This window comes from Marmota monax, unplaced genomic scaffold (genome assembly GCF_021218885.2).
Source record: "Marmota monax isolate L192 unplaced genomic scaffold, Marmota_monax_Labrador192_F-V1.1 WCK01_AAM20220418_F8-fsc00056, whole genome shotgun sequence".
NCBI classification, from domain to species: domain Eukaryota; kingdom Metazoa; phylum Chordata; class Mammalia; order Rodentia; family Sciuridae; genus Marmota; species Marmota monax.
Genome location: NW_026695212.1, coordinates 7,158,484 through 7,184,844, shown reverse-complemented (window position 1 = coordinate 7,184,844; position 26,361 = coordinate 7,158,484). Strand labels below are relative to the sequence as shown.

At 31.8% G+C, this 26,361-nt stretch overlaps 1 protein-coding gene across 4 annotated transcripts in view; it reads right to left on the bottom strand.

The window, feature by feature from the left end:
- Cnot2 (CCR4-NOT transcription complex subunit 2) overlaps positions 1–26,361 on the bottom strand; it is a 100,617-nt gene that overhangs the window by 34,845 nt on the left and 39,411 nt on the right. For 2 of the 4 annotated variants that reach the window (XM_046430611.2, XM_046430610.2), the window contains exon 3: positions 8,169–8,291. In XM_046430611.2, coding sequence (XP_046286567.1) covers positions 8,169–8,291 — 123 coding nt within the window. Of the gene's footprint in view, positions 1–8,168; positions 8,292–15,707; positions 15,805–17,749; positions 17,808–26,361 lie in introns of all 4 variants that reach the window. The other 2 variants (XM_058574642.1, XM_046430612.2) reach the window with 2 other exon arrangements.

The window sequence follows — 26,361 nt, the reverse complement described above, 5'->3', positions numbered from 1 at the left end:
TAAACAGTACATTCCAGGAATATGAAAGTAGTTTAAAGAGTTTATAACCTTCAACACTCCCACATAGAATAAGTGATGATTAGCTATATAGATGTTAAAATTAGTGCCTTATAATGTGTCAAAAATGCAAAATCATAAAATCTATTCCTAATAGTATATATTTTTAGATGCTGAAAGTTTATTTCATGAAATAAATCAGTGCTAAAAATGGAGGAATCAAAGAATGTGAACAGAACAGGAATGCTATTGATGAAAGCAACAAAAATGCACAAGAAATGTACTCTGACAGAGCAATGATTACTGTTAACAGACATCAGAAAAATTATATTTATTTTTAAATGTTGAAATTTAATGATAAAAGGTGCATTTCTGACACAAATACAAAACCTTAGGACAAGAGACATTACAATAGCTAATGCAGCATAAACAGAGAAAGCCCAGAGTTAGAGTTGGAGTTGGGGTTTGAATCCTGGTTCTGCCACTTAACCTATGAAACAGCTGAAGCTCAGTTTCCTTCCTATAAGATGAAATAACACTACCAATCTCATAGAATTGAGTGTAGATTAAATGAGATAAGATACAGCACACTGTAAGTGCTCAACAATTGTAACAGCAGCTGCTAATAATCTAATCTTCCTCTCAGTGCAAGACATTGTTTCTCAGACAGAGGGGCATCAGACTGGGAAATTTATTAAGTAACACCCTAAATTTATATAGCTTTTTGCCAAGGAGCTAAACTAAGAAGTTTACTTCACAAATTTCAGATAAAAGAAGATGCAGAACTTGTGTTTTTTTAAGAGAAGCTAAAGGTAAACAGAAGAGTAAATGTCACATAACCACTAGAATGATGAAACCAACAAGTTGTTATTGTGTTCTCAGTCTAAAACTATCATAATAAATCTATAATATACACTGCAATGAAAATAATAAAAACCGAGAAACAAAAAGAACTAATATAATGTGATTCTAATTACTTATTTTCCTGATCCAAAGAACTCCTTTATCTTTTAACATAGGAAATCAATAAAACAGAATTACATTTAAAAATTATTTGCATTATTAATAGATAGAACTCTGACATTCATGACCAAATAGTTTCAATTTTTGTTTAAAAATTGTAAAAACTTAGTAACAGGCAAATTTGGTTCCTACCAGATCTCCACAGCAACAAAGTATTAAGTCTTCTACCTCCCGTATTCTTCCTAACAGTGATCACTTCTCAAAAATTACTCCCTCTCTCTGACAAATTTACATCCAACCATAAAACCTATTTTAAAAAACACTAAATAAATTTGGTCAAGAAATTATATCCTTTGGGCTTCAAATCACAACAAAATTTTGTCAAATAAAAATTCCCTGACAACAAAAAATTTAAAAATGAAATAATTTTTCAAATAATCTTTTAAAAATTCATTGTATGATACAGTTAAATGTATGGTGATAACAAATTCCTATAATTATGTTGTCACTCCATAAAAAACATGATTTTTTTTAAACTACATCTTATTTACACACACACACAAACACACATACTCACACAAAGAAACAAAACAAGGGTGTATGCATACAGAATCCTACATCTAGAAAGAATTCAAACTGGTTTTTTTTTTGGTACTGGGGACTGAACTCAGGGACACTCAACCACTGAGCCACATCCCCAGCTCAATTTTGTATTTTACTTAGAGACAAAGTCTCACTGAGTTATTTAGCGCCTTGCTTTTTGCTGAGGCTGGCTTTGAACTCATGAATCTCCTGTCTCAGCCTCCCAAGCCGCTGGGATTACAGGCATGCGTCACTTACTACACACCTGTCTAGATTTCAAACATTTTTAAAATAGGATCATTTAAAAAATGAAATCTAGCACACACGCATAGAAAGAAAGACTGAGAAGATAACACATCAAAAAGAAGAAAGGAGCAAGAGAGGGTTAGAGGCAGGAAAAAAAATACTAAGGTACAGAACCTGACAGTTTATGAATTAGATATAATAAAATGAGTTTACTAGTTCAAGAAATTTTCCTTAAAATACTTCTATGTTTACATATAAAGAATATTTGTAAAAATAGTGAAATTATCAATGTAATTAATTCCTTAGTATTAAACAATTAATACTAAAAATTTTTTACTAAAAAAATATGCTTATGAACATCTTTTTATTGTATTGCCTGAATTCCAGGCTAGAACCAAAGTACAGTTTTATGGAAAGACAAATAATTGGTTTAAATATTTACATTTTAAAGGCATTTAAAATGCATTGTTTTTAACAAAGTCTATTAATTACACTTCCAAAGTAGTCGCCTCAATGTTCTCTCAAAAATACTGGCTTAGTCTTTCACTTCAAAAAAATTTTTTTGAAAAGAAATCCTCACTAGTATAGACTTAGTGTTATTATGTCAAATTTCCAAAAACAAACAAACAAACAAAAATACCCTCAAAGATTTTGAATTTTGAATCATTACAGATTTCATGCATCTGAACTAGGGATATTTAACCAAAGTCTAGGCAAGTTAATTTGAAATCTGAAACTTTTCTAATCTGAAGCACTCTGGATAAAGCACACTCATATCATAGATAATGCTTACTGTTTAGATGATGAGAATGATGAGGATGACAACACACACAACTGAGCTTTTTTTTTTTTGTGATTCCTTTGTAGATACACTGAAATTGTATCTACACTGATTGCATATATTTTATCAGGGTTTTATCTTTAAAATAATGAGTCTAAAGAGTATGTGAATGTCAATGAGTTTAATGGGTTTTGGAAGTTCCCCTCAAATGATTTAATATTTAATTCCAATTTTTTTCGAGCATACTCTAAAAAACGCTGGCTATTAATTACACTTAATTTTTATGAGATCATCATTGCCATATAAAAATCTGACATTTACAAGTAAATCATACTTTCTTTTAAAAGTTTACAAGATGATTTTTGAGATTTTTTTCATAATCCCATCTGCAAATGGTAACTGCTACTTTTCATTATCCATTCCCTTCTTCTCTTTAACACTGAGAGTCTCCTATTTCCTAAATATTATAGATTCTAAGTACATGGCAGTAATTGAAGTCTCTGTCACTGGTAAGCTTAAAATTTAGTAAACAGGACAATAAACATGTACTTTCAGGTAGTGATACTTGATGTATCTTATCTCTCCCTGTGTCTGTCTCTCTTTCTCTTTCTCTCTCTCTCTCTCTCTCACGAGTTTGAACCCAGGGCCTTGGGCCTTGAGCCTGCTAGGTAAGTGCTTACTAAGCTACACGCCTAGACCCTGCTCTGATTTTTTTTTAAATGCAAAAAGAATTTAGAGGATAGTGATTATAGTATATACAATGCCATCTATGAAAAGGGAAGTCAAGGGAAGGCTTCTTGGGTATGATAATTCTAGTAAGGAGTTGGATATAATGAAAGAAAAAGCCTCAGGAAATTCTGGGGGAAAGTAAGTTGACAAGAAGATCACCTATAGGTAAAGATTTAATCAGCCTAACTCCTATACACAAACACTAATCATGAGGATGATGATAATGAGTGACAAAAGGTATGCTTATACTAGATTTTATACTAGATTTTAACAAACTATTCATTATAATTGGCATGACAGAAACCTTTGTTGTTATAACAGTTATAGGTTAACAATGAAAGCTAGGTATGAATTCAAAATGATTTGGCAGAATTAGTACACAGTCTACTCCTTCTAGTTTTAAGAGCTTTTTAAAAGTAAGAAATATGTGTCACATCTCATTTGTCTTTTCACCATACATTAAAACAAAAGAGATTCCCACAAGTTTGTGCTTCTCAAATGGTTATGCTTAAGAATCATCGAAATGTGTAACATTTTACAAAGATTCATAAACTAGAAAAAATGTGTAAGCAGTAAAATTGCAAATATATATATTTTTAAAATTCTACAAGTTGGTTGGATTTTATTTTTATAAAGATTCCAAAAAGACAATAACTATAACAAGGAAAATATGCTCATATATGCCTATGATTAACTTAATCTGGTTAAACTATTGTAACAACATCTGTATTATGTATAACATCACTTTTATATTTCAAAATATCAAATAGAGCATTCTATATATAAAGTCACATAAATGTACAGGCACCTCATAAAAGGTCTTTATTATCAAAGGAGGAGCTCTAAAAAAATTACTTACCAATTTAACTAGCACACAATATCAGAGAGAATACTTTCCTAAATGCCTCTACAGTCATACAGATGAAGCAGCAATAGTTAGCTTTTATGCTATATGAACAGGGTAAATCAGAAATTTTGATTTTTAACTATTAAACATTTTTAAGTGTATATAGTTCAATGACATTAACATACTGATTTTAATCACTTCTGCAGACATCAGAATAAGATATTTATTGAATGAGTTCTACTTAAAGAAATATTAACTCAAACCACTGCTTCAGCCCGTTCAAAAACTTCACACATAAAGTCTATTATTAACATCTCATTAAACTGGCTTGAAGATTCACTCAACCACTAAGCAGTTTTTTTTTAAATTACAATTAAAAATACTTTTTACTTACAAAAAGAAAAAATAATAAAATTGTCCAATTTATTTGGTATATTAAAATATTTTTCTTTATAAGCTTTTATAAAGAATGAAAATAATCATTATTTGCAGATACTTTACCTAGAAAATCAAACAGAATCAAATGAAATGTTATTAATAATCATATTAAGAGCAATATTAATCATTTCTTCATCTTAAAGTTTTACATATAATTATCCATTCAGTCCTTACAACAACCCATGAGTCACCTACTATTGTTCCGATTGTAGAAATGAGAAAACAGATAAAACAGAAATCGAGTAACTTTCGCTACTAAACATAGCCAGTAAATCATGAAGCTGAGATAGAAACTTATATAGTAGGGACTTCCGAGTCCCACATTTCCAATAGCTTAAAAAAAAAAAAAAAAAAACTAGTAAGAGTTTTGTAAGGTAGTTGATTATGAAATAAATATTTTTTACAGATTAGTAAAAGTCAATCTGAAAGATGCAATGAAAATAGCAACTATAAAAGCCTATTTTTTTTTTTCCTTTGGTGGTGCTGTGGATTGAACCCAGAGCCTTGTGCACAAGAGGCAAGCACTCTACCAATTGAGCCCAAAAGCCTACTTTTTGAAAGCCCAAAAGAATAGGATTAAAAGGAGAGATCCTTCTAAGGAAGGTAAACATTGGCATTTATGTGTAGTAGTCAAAAACATTTTTATGGAAAAAAAGGGATGTATAAGACTTTACCTAATATGTTAAAATAGTCTTTAAAGCTGAAGCTACAGCAATTGGAATAGTAGCTCTGACATGGAATCAGTATGATAAATAGACCAAGGGTTTAAAAAAGACCCAAGAACACATAAGACACTAATATATTAAAGGGAATATTTTAATTAGTCATAAGTGAAAGGTTCAGAAGTGGACAAATTACTACCTGTGAGCCAAATCAGTACACGGACAGTTTTTGTAGGATGTATAAACTAAGAATGGGTTTTACAATATAAATGATTATATAATACCTTTGATTTTTTCCCTTAATTCACAAAGCCTAGTTTCTATGTGGTACTGTAAGTAAAGTTTTCTGTCCCATGATATAAAGCATAAATAGTGCTGAGACAACTGGATAACTTCACTAGGGAAAAAATGTTTGAAACCTTACAATACCAGTCCTTAAACCAAAATATTTTTCTTAAACCAAAATATATTTCTAATGGAAATAAGCCGTAGGTGAAGAATTTTTTTAAATTACTAGAAAAAGCTATCAGTAAAGGTCTTTCTAAATATTTTGAAAACTGAAACAGTTTTAGAAAATCCTATGATCCCATAAAGAAACAGAAATATCTGAGGAGACATGTTTAATCTGATTTTATCCATGTATTTGTTAAAACAAAACTTTAATTTAAAAGAAGAAAATGAGCAAAAAAGATTGAGGGATCACGTTGAAATCAAATGAAAAAAATCTGAATATTATAAATACCATAAACTAAATTAAAGGTGAAAAATACAGAAAAATATTTTTGTATCAAATGACAAGAGGTTATTAACCCTAATATGTGGAAAGTAATAACAAGACTCATTATCAACAGCAAAAAAGGAAATGATAGATAACCCACACAAAGAAATATAAATGGCCAATAACTATAAGAAAAAGACAACCATGTGTTCATGTGTGTTTGTGCGTAAAATTAGTGACATTAATCTACATTAAAACAATAAACTTATTTTCTCTATTAGCAAATAAAAGGTAATAGTTGTATTAAAGGAATGAACAGTGGTAATGAGAGTAAAAATAAGTACAAAATTTCTGGTGGAAAATGTCAGTATGTTCTAGAAATTTTAAAAACTATAAAATTTTTAATGAAGATATTTGAAGTATAAAATCAAAATTCTAGAAATTATTCCTGGTAAGAATGAGTAATTTTAATTTTATTCTTCTCATCTGTACTTTCACAAATTTGTAGTTTCCCTGTCTTTATCAATAAGAAAAAAAGAAACAGTATCAGCAGCAATTTATGAGGTAGCTACTATGTTGTTATCACCACTTTATAGATGAAGAAACTGATGCTTGAAGAAATTCTTGTTAACAGGCAATCGGGAATCAAACACGTGTGTATTGCTTTAGAATCCAAGTTGTTAATTGGTATGTCATAGTACCTTATTAATAAGGTTAAAAATCAAGTTTCATAGAGTAAACCAGGATGAGTAACTTCTGTGAAAATCAACATGATTGAAATGATAACCAAAATATTTGAGTATAAATGTGAGTGCATGTACTAATTCTGATTTTAGAACTCACACAAATGCAGTGTTTCTGCTTTCTAGAAGACAGGCATTTCTCTGAAATTTACCTTCTACACATGCTCTATTTTAGATTTCTGTTTGAAAGCTTCATATCTTCCTAATTTAAAATAAATGCTTTTTAATCTATAGAATTTTACTACCATTTTTCTATCAAACTTAAATCTCACTAAACCATCACAATAATACACAAGTCATAGCTTCACAGTTTCTGTAATACTATCAAATATACATCCCCAATTTTAATCTACAAAGTCAACATTTAAACATAGACATATGTGTAAATAATAATTCAAATATAATTTATATCAAATAATAAATAACTAGAGTAAGAAAACAGCAAGCAGAATATTAGATGACATTCTTCCATAAGCTATTAAAGTGCACACTAATTATTAACCAAGCCACCAAACACATAATTTGAAAAGAGTCCTAATAAAGCAATTGATCAGTTTCCAAAATGACAATTTAAAAAAACAGAATTAAAAACAACAACAAAAAACTAAAATCCTATCTGAAACCTAGGTCAAGCTAATTTGTGAAATTCTAAAATGACAGTTATTTACTAGTAATAGATTTTAAAGAAAATGAGCATCACTGTTACAAATCGTAGAACATTATAAGTGCTTTAAACTAGTAAAAATCTCATTAGTTTAATAGAGGAGACTGTCACATAGAAAGAATATTAGGAACATCAAATATGTAAAGTTTTGAAAGAGGAAAAGGATTGGATAGGTAAAAAGTATAAGACAACTGCAACTAGTATGACATAGGTATAAATTATAACTTAAAATGACTTAATATAATTCAAAATTTTATTTTTAAAAATTTTACCCATTTGCTAATTATGATTTCACTGTATTCTAAACCCCGTAATGGGATTATGTCTCTATCTCATCTACTATATCCTGAATGCAGTGTGTCAAACATTTTTATCCCCAAGGATGAAGAGAGAAAAAAATACTCTATTTAAGGTATAAGCCTAAAGCCAGAAAATTGTCCATTTTATGCTTGCCATTTTATCTTCAAATCTATGCAAATCTGTTCTCCATGTGTCCATTAGTTTTAATACAAAAGTTACTTCCCATGTTAAACAAAAAAACAGATGATCTAAAAGTCATACATACAATGTTAACACTAAGTCTTTGAGTACTTCCTACCACACTACTATCATGTCCCAAGGTAAGAACCATAGGGCAATATGTTTCCGGGTTAGAATCAAAGTTACTTGTCTTTGTATCTCCAAAGCCTAGCACTGTGCCTAACACTCAACCACACAGAACCCCGCAGTTTACATGTTGCTTTGCAGGAACCCAGAAACAGACACTGGTGAGTAAATACATGCAAACAATGAACTTACATCTTTTTCTGACCGATGTGGGAACATAGAAGACTGGCTGTAGTACATGTTTTCGTCATGGTAGTCACTGTCGACCCCCTCTACAAACTTCTTTCTTGAAGCACCAAACATGCTGTTTGTCACCTAAACAAAAATATTACTTTTATCAAGAATAGTATTTTGAAAAGTGTCCACAGCTTTACCTTCCAAATTAAGAGAATACTATTGAGATTCTGAAGTAGAACAACTAAGGGCTAAATGGGCTCATGATAAAATCTGACTATAACAACACAGCATTAGACATTTAGTTTTAAGTCCCCAATGTAAAAGATGAATCTTAAAGCCTGTCTCATGCAAGAGTTCTGCTTACTTTTATTAAGGAATTTAATATCACTCTTGAAAAATAACCCCAAAGATAATTTCCCATAGATTCTTTTTAAAAGTTTAAATTCCATCACTCACAATCTTTACATGCATCATTTAACATTAGTGTCTTGTTACTATCTACTTCTAAAATTATGTCTTCCAGAGCACATTATCTTTCTTTACAATCAAAATTTGAGATAGCATTTTTTGAATCAGCATGTAGTGATACACTAGAATTTTATCTTGAGTCACAAGTACCCACCCATAAGCAGGCAATTTTTCCTTCATCATACTGGTATAAATTTTTATCTTTTTTACTGTTTATTCTTGTTTTTTAAAATCATTACCATATCCAACACTAGCAATTTTGAGTCCACACCAAAATTACTAAAATCCGTGCTAATTTTTATTTATTTGGTTATTTTTAAGGTGACCTCTATAAAGTTTCCAAAACTATCAACCAACTTAAGTAAATTATTTTCAGGTCAATATGTCTTCTCCCTGATAGTACTTTGAAATTCAGAGTAAGAAGCTGAAATGCTAGTGATGAAGAAAAATTGTAAAGACTTGAATAAAAGGTGACTATATCTTTTCAAAAGTACAAATTTGAAGGGAATCTCACCTCAAATTTGGTATGACTTAAACACTCATTATGGATAAGAGTATCTTCTTCAATTGCAAGTAAGACACAAGCAAAAATTCCTTTGTCTTATTTCAAAATGAAACACTCTAGTCACTATTATTTACCAGTAGACATGGTGAACTGACATTCTACAGGCTAAAGACCAAATTTTATGTGCAACTTTGGTGAAATCATCCATGCTATTAAATAATTTCTTTACATTTCAAGTCCTCTATTAAATTTGTAGGAATCCTTCCTAATGGTGTCTCAGAAAAAGCTACTGGGGTACAGATGAATAGCAGTCTAAGGACAATTTAACCATTACTTTGCTATACATCTGGGGACTGTTAATCTTTTTAGGTGTGAAATACAGATATTTTAAAGAATCTATTAATTCATTAGAACATAGGTACTTAATATTTGGGCAGAGGACTCTGGTGACTCTCATGATATATAATTCTGAAGATCATTCCAAACTAGAATCCCACATGGCTATTAAACCTCCTAAGCACTGGGGGTTGGGAGGTGGCGCAAAAAGGGCTCTTTAGTGAGTTTAATTCAAAAAAGAAACAGTAGCAAAAACAAAAAATAATGCTATAGTTTACAAATTAAGACTCAACATACATGAAATTTTAAGAGTTTGATTTGCAAACACCAAGAATACATTTGATTCTCTTTATAGGACCTTTACTCCTGAGCTCTAATTCTAAGAAAGAACACACATGGGAAAATGGCATAAAATATACATAATACAATAAAATTGTAGGTGAATACTAGAGCATATCTCATCAAATTTTACACACATAAATTAGTTCAAATGGATACAAAGTATATTCTTCTTTTGACAACATTTGCATAACTTTACTATTAAAAACAATTATAGACTCTTAGAATGCCAAAATTGAAAGTAACTATATAGAATGAAAAACTTTATGCTTAAAATTGTGTAAAATGCAATGTCTCAAAGGAAAATTCAGAAATGTTCCTCTTTCAGTAATATTGGACTTTTTAAGCACTGTGAGGAGGCAGGAGAGAAGGAAAAAAAGCAGGAGAGGAAGAAAGGAGGGAAATAGAGAGGGAAAATGCAGAAACTCATTTCTGTTTTGTGTGCTTCAATACAGAATTTACGTATCAGTGAGAATGACGATTATTTTTATATTTCTTCAGCAAAATGAGAGATAAGAATAGAATGCTTCCCAAATGTGAGGTTCAGACCAGGGATGGGTTCTGGGATAAGACAAAGATTTCTGATCTATGGCAAAATTAGAAGAAAAAAAATAAAAGTGACAAGTTTTCATAAAGTTATAATTTACTTAATTTTAAAGAGCTGTCCTTTACATAGATGATTTTTTTGGAAAAGAATAGGAAAATATTTTACAATAGCCAGGGATGGTGGAACTGGAAAGAAAACAAGCAGAGAACTAAAGGAACTACAAGGAAAATACCTGTAGGAAGAATATTCAGTTCAGAAGGTAACAGCAAGACCCTTAGTATATGACTCAAACAGCATGAATTTAGTAATGGTGAATGGTAGGAAATTAAGTCAGAGATACAGGTTAAGAACCAGATCGTTTAGTTCCTTGCAGGTCTGGGGAACTTTGGATTTTACTGTGTGAGACAAGAAATAAGAAGAGATATCTGGAGGCTGTATTTTTAAAACTGACATAATTGGGAGTATGTTTTTAAAAAATGACTCTATTTACACCATGAGGAATGGACTAAGGAGGGAAAAGACTATAAGCAGGAAAATGGGCTAGAAGGATGAAGATGACTTATATTATAGAGGCAGCAGTAGAAGTGGTAAGAAGTGGCTAGGTAAAGGATATACTTTAGAAGAAGAGCCAATTTAAATGACCAAATGTGGCAAATAAAAAGGTATGGTATTCACATTTTCCTCTTGAAAAAGAATAAAGTTTGGTACCTAGAAATCAAAGTCTACTGATTTCAAAGGGAATATGTCAATACTACATTGAATTACTGGCTATACATTAAAGTTGATGTGTTAAATGGAGATTTTAGAACTGGTTAAAACTAAGCCAATACACTTGAGTAAAATCCCAGTGGCTTGAGAGGCTGAGGAAGGAGGATTGAGAGCTCAAAGTCAGTCTCGGCAAAATCGAGGCTGCTAAGGAGTTCAGTGAGATCCTATCCCTAAATAAAAAAAAAAAAAAAAAATATATATATATATATATATATACACACACACACACATACATACATACATACATAGACACACACACACACACAAAGCAGAGCTGGGGAATGTGCCTCAGTAGCCATGTGCCCCTGAGTTCAATTCCCAGTACACGCCCCCCACCCCACCAAAAAATCTAGTTGAAATTAAATAATTTATATTTTCTAATAATTAAATACTTTATACTTCATACTTTCTCTTCAACTAGATATAAAACATTTTAGAATTGTTTCTATGCACAATTTGTCAATTTCGAACAAATGACTTATCAAGGGCTTATAGGTGTAACCTTGTTAACTGACAACCTTCTCTTAACTCTCACACCATATTATAAGGACAAGAAGCAGCAAAAATCGAGATTGTACCAAGAAAGAATGGTAAATGTATATACCAAAAGCAATCTCTCCTAAACCTTTTTTGAACACAGATTTTAAATCTTTAATCAAGACATTTTATCTTCCAAACCCTGATTCTACAAGAACTAAGCAGCATATTCTAAAGCACACAGAAAGATAGCTTATACTAATCCTCTCTACCAGCCTGACTCCACAAAAAGAGCTGGCCTCTGAAAGTGGCGGAGAGAGAATTATGTGGGAGAGCGAAATGAAAGCACTAAATTGGCTGAATTTTCCCAGTATGCTCCCCCCTAGTTATTTAGTTTGGACTAGTTATGAATTCCTAAATTATGGTATTCTTAACATTTAAAAATAGTATTTCAAAGCCAAATGCAGTAAACTAGAATAATAACAGGGAAAAAAAACTGCCAAGCACCAAACTTTAGATAATCTAATCAACAATTTCAGAAAAGACATGTAAAGAGTGGACACTGATACAAGAAAAGAAGAAATGAGAAGAAAAGCCTGGAGCTTTTTAAATTGTTAGAGATATAAAACTAGGACACTTTATAAATGTAACTTGAAAATATATACATGAATATATAAAGACAGACTCAGACTACATCCAAAAAGGGCAGTATTTTAAAATAAATATTCTTCAGCAAGGCCTCTGGAGAGAAACTTTCTCTGAAATTTTGTTATCTGAAACACTATCAAATGTTGGGTGAAGCATGAAATCCTATTCCCTGGAAACCCATCCCGAGGCAGAAGAGTTCTTTCTTAATGGCAAATTTAGGGTGTTTTCTAACTCCCCAGTCTAAACTCAAGGTTTTAGCAGCATACTTTAAAGTGCTGCTAAGCTTTCCTACTTAGAAAGTCTAATTTAGTAAACTGTCAGAAACACTTAAGACTAATTTGCAGAGTGACTTTGTTCTGTTTATCCACCAAGTAGAATTCTTTTTTCATAGATTTCACATTTGTCTGTTTTTGTCATTCTTCCTATCTTCATTTTAGTTTTAGTTCTGGACTAGTATTTTTTAAACTCTTGACTAATGTCCTTTCATATTTCAATAAACATTGTGAGTTTACTACAGAGATTTTGTGAAAATTTGTGTTGATAAAGACAAAGGCTAAATAACAGGCCTAGTCTCGAACAAGTACAAGCAAGGCAGGAGACAAGCCCATAAACAACCAATTACAATGAAAAAATTTCTATCAGTGCTTTGAGAACTCAAATTAAGGGAACATTTAACTCTGAGGAAAACAGAAAGGTTGTATTATAAAAAGAAATAAGGTTGGGACAAACCCTTGGTTGATTAAAAAACAAAAAAAGGGTGAAGTGGGAGGAGGGAGCAAACTTTGGTAAAAGAGAAAACATATGCAAGGACTCAGAAGTGATAGAAAGTCCACGAAACACCAAAACTTTGAATAAGGCCAACACAAAGGCATGTAGAAGAAAAGTAGGCAAAATCTCAATGCTAAGAGGGCAGACAAGGAAGTCAGTTACAAAAAACTAGATGACAAACAGACTTCTATTAACCCTTTATTGCAACCTTTATAATCTTCAACAATTAACCCAAGTTGATAAAATTCTAAATATTCAATTAAATTATCTGTTTCTTTCTCTATTTGTCATTTACTTGCCATGCCAACAGTCTACAAATAGGTCTTGTGTGTGTGTGTGTGTGTGTTTTGGTACCAGGAATTAAACCCAGGGCCGTTCAACCACTGAGTCACACCCCAAGCCCTTTCTATTTTTTATTTTGATACAGGGGTAAAAAGGTCTTTATTAATCTATTCTTTATTCCTCTTACATCTACTCTCTCACATCATCTAAAGTGTTGTTTTGTTTTGTTTTTAAGTAAAATTTTCTTATCTTCATGGATCTTCTGATCAAAATTGCCCAACAGCTTTCCCAAATCAACAAACCTTATACTCACTCTGATATCTCTCTTCACAGGTCCCTGAAACCACTAATCTTTGGAACACGCTTAGTTACTGGAACACAAGTTCTTTTTCACCTCAGGGCTTTTGCATCCAGTGATGCTTCTACTTCAAATGCTCTTTCTCTCATTCTTTTTGAAACTTGTACACTAAGTCAGAACTCCTGTTTTACATAGTCACTGAAAATACTTTATCACAACTGTAATTATACAATAAAAATTACTTTATTGGCCATATGCCAGGCAATATTCCAAGTGCTTTAAATTTATTCATGTAATTATCCTAATGCTATGAGGTAAGAAGAACTATTATATCTGTTTTGTAGCAGAGAAAACTAAGGACCGGATAAGTTAGGTAACTTGCCCAAGATTTTATGTATCTGATAATATATACATAAATTAATTAACATTTGTTTTGTGGTGAATGATAGTAAGTAGGGTATGCCACAATCAAGTATTTGTATGTTTGTCAATAAGACAAATAATAAAGAGAATGGTCTGATTGATTCACTACAGGCATGTAAGACAAAAGCCAGTCTCTATAAGACTATCTATTTTAGAGAAATTTTATAATAAAATTATGTTTAAAAGATAGAGTACTATTCCATCAACTAAAAAGTAATTATTGGACTGAGTGAGGTTTAGCTTGGTGGTAGAGCACATGCTTAGCATGTGTGAAGCCCTGGGTTCGAGTCCTGGCATCTCCAAAAAAAAAAAAGTCAGGAAGGCTGCAAGTAAGTGGAAATAAAAATTACATATATCCTATTTTCACATTCTAAAAGAACTAAACACTTTTAAGTACTTTCTAAATATAGTGAGCATAATTTAATTCTCCACTGGAATTAGGATGATTATAAGAAAATTCTAAATTTTGTTATAAAGCTATTAATGTGAATATTTTATTATTAAATATGTTAGATACATCTAGAAACTAGATACATCTGGAAAAGAGAACATATCCCTAATAATAACTTTTTCTTGTGGATTCTCTCTCTAATGTAGGAAGGGGTTTTATTGCTAAAAGGAGTCGCATCATAAAACCAATTTTCTTACAACAATGAAAATATCTTTCCACTTCTTCAGAGGCACCAAATTTTCCCTTCAAGCTACAAGAGTTTGCACTCACTTTGCATTATAAAGGATAGAGTGCCAACTGCAAGTTATACTTGGCCTGAGAAGAAGGGGAAAAAGTTCTGTTCTCCAAATAGAAATATTTTAGTAACTTATTTTGATTGCTACTATAGAATTTAACTTTTTACTGTCCCTTCCAATTCTATATTCAGTATCAATACTTTCTTATTATACCTGCATAAGTTTTCTCTTGTCTACAAAGTAAGCAGAAACTAATTAAAAATCACAGCAATGTAATAATATTTACCTAACTTTACCAAGAGGTAATAACATTAACATTTCAAACTACTCATGAGGAGCCATAATATCTAACTAGTATTTTCATCACTGCCCAAATTGTATCGAACTAGAATATGCCTATATCAAATCTTATATTCAACCTGAAAATTGTAGGAATTTTTAACACTTTGTAGTAGAATTTTGAGCTGCCTATTCTGATTCACGGTATTTAAATAATTCTTCCTTTAAAAAACTTTAAAAAAAGAAAGGAAGGACAGAAGGACAGAAGGAAGGAAATGGATTTAAGAAAAGGAGAAAAAGGGCAACAAATAGCACTGAAAAAAAATCTAGCTTCTTAGAGAACAAAGATCTTAAACACATGGAAATTTTTAGAAAAAGAACAAATGATTTCTCTCTTTTCACATAAGAAGGATATTACTCAAAAGTCTTCCTGGTTCCAGAATATTGTGGAGTCTGATATTTCTAATATGATAAATATATAATGAATATTTCATGACTGCTTAGAATGGACCAAGAAAAGTATTAAGATGCTAAGAGAAATTTTAAATATAGAATTTTTAATTCACAAAATCAAATAACATAAAAACAAATAAAAGTAATGCATGCCAAAGTTAGAGAAAATGCAGAATGCCCAATAAATAAGCAATAAAAGCCATCTTGAATAATAACAGAAAGCAGTTAACAGGTAGACATACAGGAAACATGACTTTGGAAAAACACAATCATTACTTTGGAGAGTAGGTAAGTATCCTGGTAGAGTCCTCTCCAAGGGTTACAGAAATATTTTATACATTTCTGGAAGGCTCATCCAAGAAAACACGGTGGCCTGTGTCAAAGAGATAGGAGAGGGCAAGGGAGACAGAAAGATAAGAGACATCACTCTTGCTAATACAAAAACTGCAATCTGATGTCTGAAACTGTTTGCTCAAATGATACTCCTTAAAACTATGTACATCATATCCCTTAATATGCACCCCCAAAATTCACAAATCCTCTGAACAGTGTTACCAAAATTCTCTAAGTGCTCCCTATCAATCTGATTTTGATCTGGAAGGTTTGTTAACACATGCTTCAACTTGAAAATACAGATTTTGTGGTTTCTCCAAACCAGTAAGACTTATTCAGAATGAAATTTGAATCACCAACATATAAGCTTTAAAAGGTAAAGTGCACCATTTTAACAAAGTTATAAACACCAAAAAGTGCTAATCCACAGGGGGAAAAAAATACATAATCATATACCAACTAAATAATCAACTATAACTAGTATTTATAATAAAACAGAAATAAGAGTTGAAAACTAATACTAGAGACTAAAATTAATGTAGTATTTTCTTCTTATATATATTAGAATGCAAAATTATAAAACCCAAGTGGAAGGACATGTAACAGTAGACAAATCTGTAAGTTTAAAATATAAACAAATCCTCTAAGCATAAAGGAAATATTCTAATGACGTACATTTTTTAAATCAATCTTTAAAAGAAGGATCAGTCTTAAAAAAAAAAAAGGAAAGAAGAGAGATTTAGAATATAGATTTAAAAAATGGATCTACAGTCCACTTTGCTGAGGGTTATATATTTCTACAAGGCTGTCAGTAAAATTTAAAATGCCACAATTTAAAGAGTTAGAAACACGGAACTATTGAGAATTCTATCTTTTGAGGTCCTGTTTCTAAACTCTAAATGCTAGATACTTGGTGTTCCAATCTCATACACTCTGAAGAAATCTTAGTAATCACAGGCCATATTAACAATCTGTTTTATTTGTGTTCAATTCCAAATGTCTTCTTATATGAACAAAATCTACAAAGCATGAATATAAATTACATGGACTATGAATATAAATTACATGGACTGGATCTGGGAGAGCTAAAAAACTCAATTTTAAAAGCTTTCTGAGAAGCAAGAGCCTCAAATATAGTAACAATAAGTAAGGTAGTGAAGACCCAGTCTATATTACTATAAAATTATTTTTAAAAACCATGACTTCAGGGAAAAAAATCTGTAATGATAGTATTTTTTGTACAGGTAGAAATCAATAAATTCCAGAGCGTTGGCACCCTCCCCCCCTTTTCTCTCTGTCTCTCTCACATAAACAGAGGATTTGGTAAATGTATTCTCTCATTCAAAGGGTATTCACTGTACCGTCTGTGTCTTCACTGCATCTATACTAAGTTTTGATAACTTCAAGCCTAGAGATTGGTAGACATGCCCCAGTTATCTTGTCAAAACTTAAAAAAAAAAAAAAAAAAGATGTCTGAAATATCTATTCCTGTAGAGATTTTAAAACACAGTCACCTAATACCTCTGGAAAAAACACAGCAGTTTAAAGCTAGTAGAAGGAAAATAAAATGCCACCTTCCAGGACCTCATTTTATAAGACAGAATTGTAATCTATGGATTTATGCTTTTCCTAGTTAATTTTCTTAGCTTCTTTTCTGGAACATGAGTTTTCTGGTTCTGTTATACTCTTTTTGTTTGTTTTTTTGTTTTTTAAATCTAACAACCTTTTTCTGTATTATAGTATTAATGGTTTACTCAGTGTAAGTTTTTTTCCTATTGCATATTAACAAAAATTAAAACTATTTCTTGCAGCACTAGATTTTTATATAATAATTTATGAGACAGTTTTATGAAGAAAAATTTTTAAAATACATTATTATTTCTAAACTAACAAGATTGGCTCACTGGTAAAATGGCCCGATATCCACCCTCAAATATTGACAACAGTAGCATTGTTTCCCCCAGCTTTTCCCGCCACATACTTACCTGTGCAACTTCTTTCAACATTTGCTACTCTGGGGATTGGAAAGCTCAGAGCTGGAGGCTGAAGTGAAGAAGGAAAGGTTGGAGGGTGAGCCATGGCACCAGCCCCACACTAGGAGCTCCCCTGAGATATTACAGCAGGGTTGACACCATAGCTCTGAAGTTCAAACTCCAGCAAACGATAAGAAAGGAGTCCAACCAGAACATGATAAACGATGGGATTCTTCTGCTCTTTGAAAAATAAGGAAATCATGCTATAAAGATCTGAATGTCCAGTTTCAACATTATGACTCCCTGTTCACTTCTCATTATTACCCAACCCCGATATCACCTTGCAGACCAATTCAAAGTACTAATAAAAAAATTTTTTTTTAAAGGTGGCTCTCTATAAACTTGCACACTTTTTCAAAACGCAAGGATAGGCTTACCTGGCCATCATGAAAACGTATTAAGACAACTGTTCAATTATTCTGCCTATCCACTCTTTAAATAGTCTCTTGTTCTCCTAAGTACTCAACATTAAATTTAAGATTTGCATACATTTTAACACCATCATCCAGCAAAAAGCGACCACATAGGATATGTTTTCTAAAAACGGACAAGTGAACTTTTAAAAAAATAGATAACTTTTTATGAAGTATATTTATTGGGAAGAAATTAATTTCTTAAGTGCTCTACACTGATAAAAACAAAGACCATTCGATAGAGGGGCATTTGAATCAAACTAAATGATAAAAAAATTCAAAGAAAGGTTTTTAAAATCTGAATATAGGATTTGAATGAAATATCCAAGTTATTCTCCATCACTCTCTGTGGCAGTGATGGGGATCAAATCCAGGGCCTTCTACCCACTAAAAAGGTGTTCTACCACTGAGCTACATCCCCCAATCCTAATCAGTTATAAAAACATAAACCTTGTTTAATAATATAAAAAGTAAATATTTTGATTCATAGAAAAACAAATTCTATTATAAATACTAAAAGTAATAGATGCTTATTTCAAGACAATATCAACTCAATAGCATAAATAGATATTATCGAAAGTGACATATTATTTTAAAATGTTTATATTTTAAAAATACACTGGTGTACCAGAATCCTGGTTATGTATACGAAGCAGTCAAAATTGAAAAGTATTTTCAGCAAGGAAACATGGGACTTTCTTTTAAAACATGTCTAAACATTTTACCATATAAATCAATTCTCAAAAACATTTATTGAGCATCTACTACCAAAAGTGCTAGATGCTAAATACTACACTTTAGACTTTTACATACTTTATCCATTTGATGTTCAGAATAGTGAAACATCACAAATAAAAGGAAACAGAGGCAAAAACACACTTACAATGGCTTACTGCACCATTACCAATGCCTCAAAGACCTTACTGACCTTACCCTTTGTTACCTCTAATTCTCCCCTTCTCTTACAGTGCTCCAACCACACTGGTTTTCTTGTTGATCATCAAACACGGGGGTATATTCCTGTCTCCAGATCTCTGTATTTGCTGTATCCTCTAGAAGTATTCTTTCCCTAGATATATACCCATATGGCTTTCTACTCTATCTCACTCACTTCAGTTATCAAGGGAATCATCTCAGTAAGAATTTCCCTGTCTATATTTCCCCGTCTATTTAAAATTAGCCCTTTCACCGACCACTTATATTTAGTGTCATTTCCTTTGTCCTCTCCAACCTGAGACTTTTTACTCAAGTACTTCCTTGTCTTTCACAACATTGAGGTCATGTCAAATACATTGTAGAATGTCCCCCAATTGTGATTTGTCTGATGTTTTCCCATAACAAGACTGAAGTTATCCATTTTTAATGGCACGTCACCACACAGGCATGCCCTTCTTACATGCATCATATAAAATCAATAGACTCCAATACGTGAGCACATGATATTAACATTTCTTGTTACAGGTAATGTTACCTGGATGTTGGTTAAGGTGATACATTTGCTAATTTTCTCAACATTGCTATTTTTTTCTCTTTTAAAATAATGTTTTGAAGAAGTACTCTGAGAGCATGCAGTCTATCTGTCGTTAAATTTTTGCCCCCTAATTATAGCACTCATCCATGGATATTGCTTGCAACACCTATTACTATGGTATTCTAACGGTGATTTTCTATTTTCCTTATTCCTTCTATATTTTTTAACTGAAATATTTTCCGAAAGTAAATAAATCATCTTTAAATAATCTCATTCTCTTAATTAAAAACACAGCTTTTCAAAAATTGTCTATAACTGGCCCAAAGGTCAGAAGGTGAGAACAATGACTCGAACTCAGGGGTCTTGACTAACAACCACATTTTCCTAGCTTTACCATAGTACATTTATCCTGACATAAAGGATTTAAAATATCATAAGCCACAAGGCTCTCTCCTAGCAATTTCCTTACCTTTTTATACCCTTGAAAACATACTTTCCTATTTTCATTAGCATTTTACTATACTGTGTTCAATTTACTGAGCCAGATTAAATAATAGGTAATATCCTATTCTATGCTGTATAACAGATTTTTAAAATAAGAAATATTAATTAATAAAATTATTACCTTAGATGAGATGATGAATGACCACTGAATTTACAGGCAGGCCTACAAATCTGAGGGAATTTTGAAGGAGGGGATTCAAGTGATATGGTCCAATGTTTTGGCCACTGAATTTATAGGCCTGTAGATTTGAGGAAATCTTAGAAGGAGGGAATTCAAAGTAAATGGTATAATTTTCTGCTTTATTCCAAATGAAATCAGGGCTGTGATGTCTCTATTATAATTTGAACTTTATTTAATGATCTATACTGTTTTCTATTTCTTTCCAAATGACCTTTGGTGCTAAGATCAGGTCTGATATTTTTGTATATTACATAAACAACAGAAAATATCCAAACCTTGACTGAATACTGAACAAAAGCTTTTTCTCTATATTGGAATGTGATTCTCACCTTAAAATTTTATAAAACAAAGTAACTTCCACTTCTAACTAAGAGTAAGAGTAGAACACCCTTCCCCCAAAAGGGAACAAAGATTACTAAACCCTGGTTTTCAGACAGACTGTTTAGAGACTGAAAGAGTTTTCAGGCTGCAATGAAGGGAGAAAAAGCCTGGGTAGGTGGAGCACAAAAACTTCTATAAATTGAAGAAGTGGAGCTGAGAGTCAGGGTAGTTGAAGGCAGCTAGAGTAAGCCGGCTAGAGAATTAGAATAGAATTACAGACAAAGCACTCTAGAGATTTGGAGAGGGTTTCTGGAGTCTTGAGCCAGTACTGCTTAGTACATGCATTATGAGAGAATTATCTCAAGCTGGCAAAAGAACCGACTCAAAAGAACAGAGGAATCAATCATACAAGTTAACACAGGGCTGAAAATTAGTTAAAGTTACTACCAACTAAAGTAGAAAAACATAATTCACTGGGTACTGGATAAAGTACTTAGAAAAGTACTAGGTCCATATCTGGAGGAAAATTAGTCCTAAACTAAAAACTACTGTGGTTCTATTTAATAAAAGTTTTTTAAAAAGGAAGTCCCAAAAGAATCAAATGCTTTCTAAGTTTCTTAACTACAACTCAATGAAATCTAAAAAACTGTAACAACAGTACAAAACATAAACAACCAATAGAATAAAATTACCAAGGACTGGTACCCAAGCAAAAATAACCAAGCATACAAAGAAGTAATAAAATATAACAGCTAATAGTTAGGAAAAAAATAACAAAAACCCAAAAATCAAGAGAAACAGGCATAGTCTTTAGTGATAGAAATGACACAGATAACAACAAAAGTTTTAATTACATTTCATATACAAAAGTAGACTGGCATCCTGAAAACAGCTTAGTGAACTTGAAAGCATAATAAAAGGCTACCCTAGGGCTGGGGATACAGCTCAGTTGGTTGAGTGCCTGCCTTACATGCACAAGGCCCTGGGTTCAATCTCACACCGCCAAAGGAAAAAAAAAGACTACCCTAAATAAAACATGTAGAGAAGCCAGGTGTGGTGGTGCACGCCGGTAATCCAGCAGCTCAGAAGGCTGAGGCAGGAGGATCACAAGTTCAAAGCCAGTCTCAGCAATGGCAAAGGTGTTAAGCAATTCAGTGAGATCCTATATCTAAATAAAAAACAAAATAGAGCTGGGGATGTGGCTCAGTGGTTGAGTGCCCCTGAGTTCAATACCCAGAATCCAACCACCCCCCGCCAAAAAAAAAAAAAAAATAGAGGGAAAATGAACACAATGACAGTAAGATGGGGAACAACCTCAGGGCTGTCTAAAGAACTATAAAAGTCTTCAAATTTGATAAAAATTATAAAGTCACAATTTCAAAAACCCCACACTAGAGTCATGAAAAAATTATACCAAGACACATCACAATCAAAATCACACATCAAAAAAAAAGTATCGCATTTAAAAAATTTTAAACTTAAAAATTTTAAAGCAAATCTTAATAGTAGTCAGAGAAAATGACTCATTATGTACAGAAGACTAAAGATAAAATAACAACAGATTTTTTTGTTAGAAATAAGTCAGGAGACATTGGAGCACATCTTTAAAGTTCCAAAGGAATAATGACCAATTTTGAATTACTTATGCAGAAAAAATATTCTTGTAAATGGAGATAAAGAAATACTTTTTCAGACACACAAAACCTAAAAGAATTTATCACTAGAAATGAGTTAGAAAAAATTTTTAGTACATTAGCTAGAAAGGAAATGATACCATAAAGAAGGGAAGGAAGGAAAAAGAAAGGGAAGTGAGGAAAGAAAGTAGGCAGAGTAAGGGAGGGAGGGAGGGAGGGAAGGAAGGAAGGAAGGAAGGAAAGGAGAGAAAGGAAGAGAAGAAAAAGAACCATCAAATCTATTTAATTATAGATAACAATAAAGAGCAGAAATAACACCATCACAGCCTGTAAAATTACAATGAGGAATATGTAAACAGAGAACTAAGCAGAAAATATTTCCCTTAGACATGAAATTTCAGCTGAGACCCAAAAATTTTATATATATATATATATATATATATAATGTTTTTTGGTAACACATTAGATTATTAAAATGTTCAAGAACAATTTAAAATGCCCCACAAAATACTGATTTATCCAACCAACAAATATTTGCTGAATGTCAGCTAATTATTCTCAGATAGGGATACAGTAATGAAAAAAATCACTATAGAGATTACATTTTTATTTTCAAATATATTGCTGAACCTAGAAGGAAGGAAATGAAATTCAGCACCTAGACATTTTAATTATATGAACAAATGACTGGTATTTTACTAACCACATTCTCTAATCATTATGAGATTACATGAGAAACCAGCAACAGAAAGGCAAAGGAAACTTGATTTAAGTTTGGAAAATTAAACACTTAGGATTAAAGAGCAGTAAAACAAACCCTATACAAAAGGAAAGCATTAAAGAGCACTGATAAATACTAAACAAAAATAAAATTTAAAAATAACTACATGAAGCTAAAATTTGATTACTACCAAAGCTGATCAATCTCTACCAAGACTGATCAAAAAAGGGGAAAGGCCATACAGTAAACAATTTTAAAAATAAAAAAAGTTCTGCAGCGGGGGTGGGGTGGGGAAATACACATACACACACACACATACACACTCATATATATATGTGTGTGTACATTTATATATATATAAATGTAGCATTATGAACAATTTCTTTACCCTAATAAGATATATTTACAGAAAAATTCTATATCAAACATATTTAGTGGTGACAACTTAAAAGTTTCTTCGTAAGACAATAAGAGAAATATTACTATTAACCATTTTCAACATTTTTTAAAAAAAATATTTATTTTTTAGCTGTAATTAGACACATACCTTTATTTTAATTATTTTTATATGGCACTGAGGATAGAATCCAGGGCCTCGCACACGCTAGGCAAGCGCTCTACCACTGAGTCACAACCCCAGACCAGTTTTCAAAATTTTATAGAGGTACTAATGAATTCAGAAAAGGAATGCAAGTCGTAAAAATTACAAAGGAAGTTCTGAAACTGTCATTTTCAAATGATATATTTATTTCCATGAAAACATCCAAAAATTCCATAAATTATAAAAATAAAAAAGTTAAGCAACACAGATGGTTACAAAATTCAATTTAGAAAGTAACTTGCGTTACAATTTAACAGGAACACGTGTAAAATATAATCTTAAAAAATACCTTTTACTAACCAAAAAAAGGGCAACAAAAATGAATGAAAATTTACAAATTTATCATTAAAAATATAAAAATTTGAGATAAAATATAGATGATCTCAGTATATGAATTCATGAATAGAAAGAATATCATGAACTTATAAATTCATCTCCAATAAAAATAAAGTCAGTGCAATTTCACATATAAACAATCCGTTTTTTCTTGGAGGGTAGTTTTTTTTTCAAGTCTATTCTAAATGTGTCATAGAGCAAAAGGTCAAGAAAAGTCAAGGCATTCATGCAGATGAGGATTGACAGAGACAGATATCAATATTTAACAAAGGATTATAGTTTAAGAGCTGTGATTGGTATAGGCATAGACTAATACATCAAAGTAACAGAACAGAGATAGAAGAACAAACCCCATGAATATAAAGAAACAGAGTTTATAAAAGAGTTAGGAAGCTAGCACCGCTGCTGATTAGTCAAGGAAGGTAGAACAATCAATACATGATGCTCATAATTGGATTTCTAGGTACAGGGGGGAAAAATGGATTCTTATCTTACACCACATGCAAAAATCAATTTCAGATAGATTAAATTTAAATATGAAAGGTGAAATGAAAAATATTTTAGGAAAACACCTTTGTTTACTTAATTGCTATAGGAAAAAAAAGTCTCAAACACACAAATTTAAATTCTGATATTTTCAAGTATCAGATCAATATGAATATCCCCAAACACATTCCTAGAAGAAGTCTTGTGGATTTAATGCTCTTGAAATTTTAAATTATGGCTTTGTTTCATATAATTTCTCTAACTTCATAAAGTTCTCTCTTCTGTTGCTTTCATGTAGTTTTGAAAACACGAAGGCTTGATTTCTGAGACTTTTTTTGGGCTCTGTTCCCTTTTCCCATTTTTATCTGGCCCTTCTCCTTCCAATGTCTCTGATGTGCATGTCCTTCTCTACATGATTATTCTCCTAAGGAGGGAACACTGGTAGATCACTCTTAAGAGTTCAGGCAGCTAGGCCGCTCCAGTCATTCTAGCCTTTCCATGGGCCCTTTACACTCTTTACCTAATGAACTTGGCAAAATCTATCCCAATTTCAAAGTGGCTAATCGGTAGATACCTACTGATTACTTTGGGTGCTCCCAGTCCTTAGGTCTATTGGACATCTCAAGGCTTCCCTTTACTTTTTTTTTTTTAATCCAGAAAAACTGATAAATATGGGTCTTTTTATTAGTTCTCATCTGCTTATATTTTTAGGTTCCTGGGGATTCTGTGTCATCGATTTTATTTCAAACATGTTCAACGACTTTTGGTTTGCTTTCAACTTGTTCTATTTTTAGTGGGCATTTAAAAAATTAACAACAACATCTAAATTGTCACCTTAAGTGCTATCATCCCAGAATACAAGCAAGGCCAATGACTGTGTAAAAAGAGTTCTTACTTCTACATTTTCTCTGGTTCACAGAAATATTTGTACTAATATGTTAACTTTCAATTTAATGACATATACTTTATGTTCATAATTGAAACAAATTAACTGCATGTAAATTATTTTTCTGAAAGAAAACAATACTTCACATAGAAAGTCTACAGCCTAAATTCTCCCCAAAAAGCACCACAATGAGCACACAATGATGCTATCAAACTACTACCATAAGTGAGTGGGTTTTAAATACTCAGCAAAATTACTTTCAGTCTAGAGAAAGTATAAAAAATTACCAAGACACTAAAGGTGTCATAAACCAAGTGTCTTGAAATTTGCTTTTCAGAGGGGAAAAAAAGTCAATTCAATGATGATTTCAGAAGATAAGGAAGAAAGTGCCATAACATATAACACATTTGAAGAAAGGCATCATGTAGCAATGAACCAAACAATGGGGAACCGGGGATTCATTTAACTTGATAATTCTTGATTGGTCAGAAAAACTGGAAAAAGAGGAGCCAGGAATGCCAAATAAAATCTAAAATTTTATTTAATAAATATTTAGCTTATTAAGTCAAATGACTTACGCTGCTACTAACATGATCATGACATGAACAGAAGCATCACATTTAAAAATGTAATGTAATAAGACCAACCTCCTTATAGCACCTGCATTACTATAAGTGAGCAAAACATGAAGTCATACATTTTAATCCTTTACAGTATTTCTGGCTAGAAACATTAAGTGAAGTCATTTGTTTTTAAGAATTTCAGGAGCAGAGAAAACTGTGAACCAGTTCACTGAATCAGGTACTTATTTTCTAAACTATTTCTTCATCAGCTCACTATTGTTCACCTTTTCCAATACCAAATAGCAGCAATGACTAAAACCTCCAACTTTCTTCTCTGGGTACCAGATTACCCTAACAAACCCTCAACCATTAAGAATTCATTTATAAAATATTCTCCTTGTTTATTTTATTAAAATTATTTATCTTTAGTATACCATGCACACATTC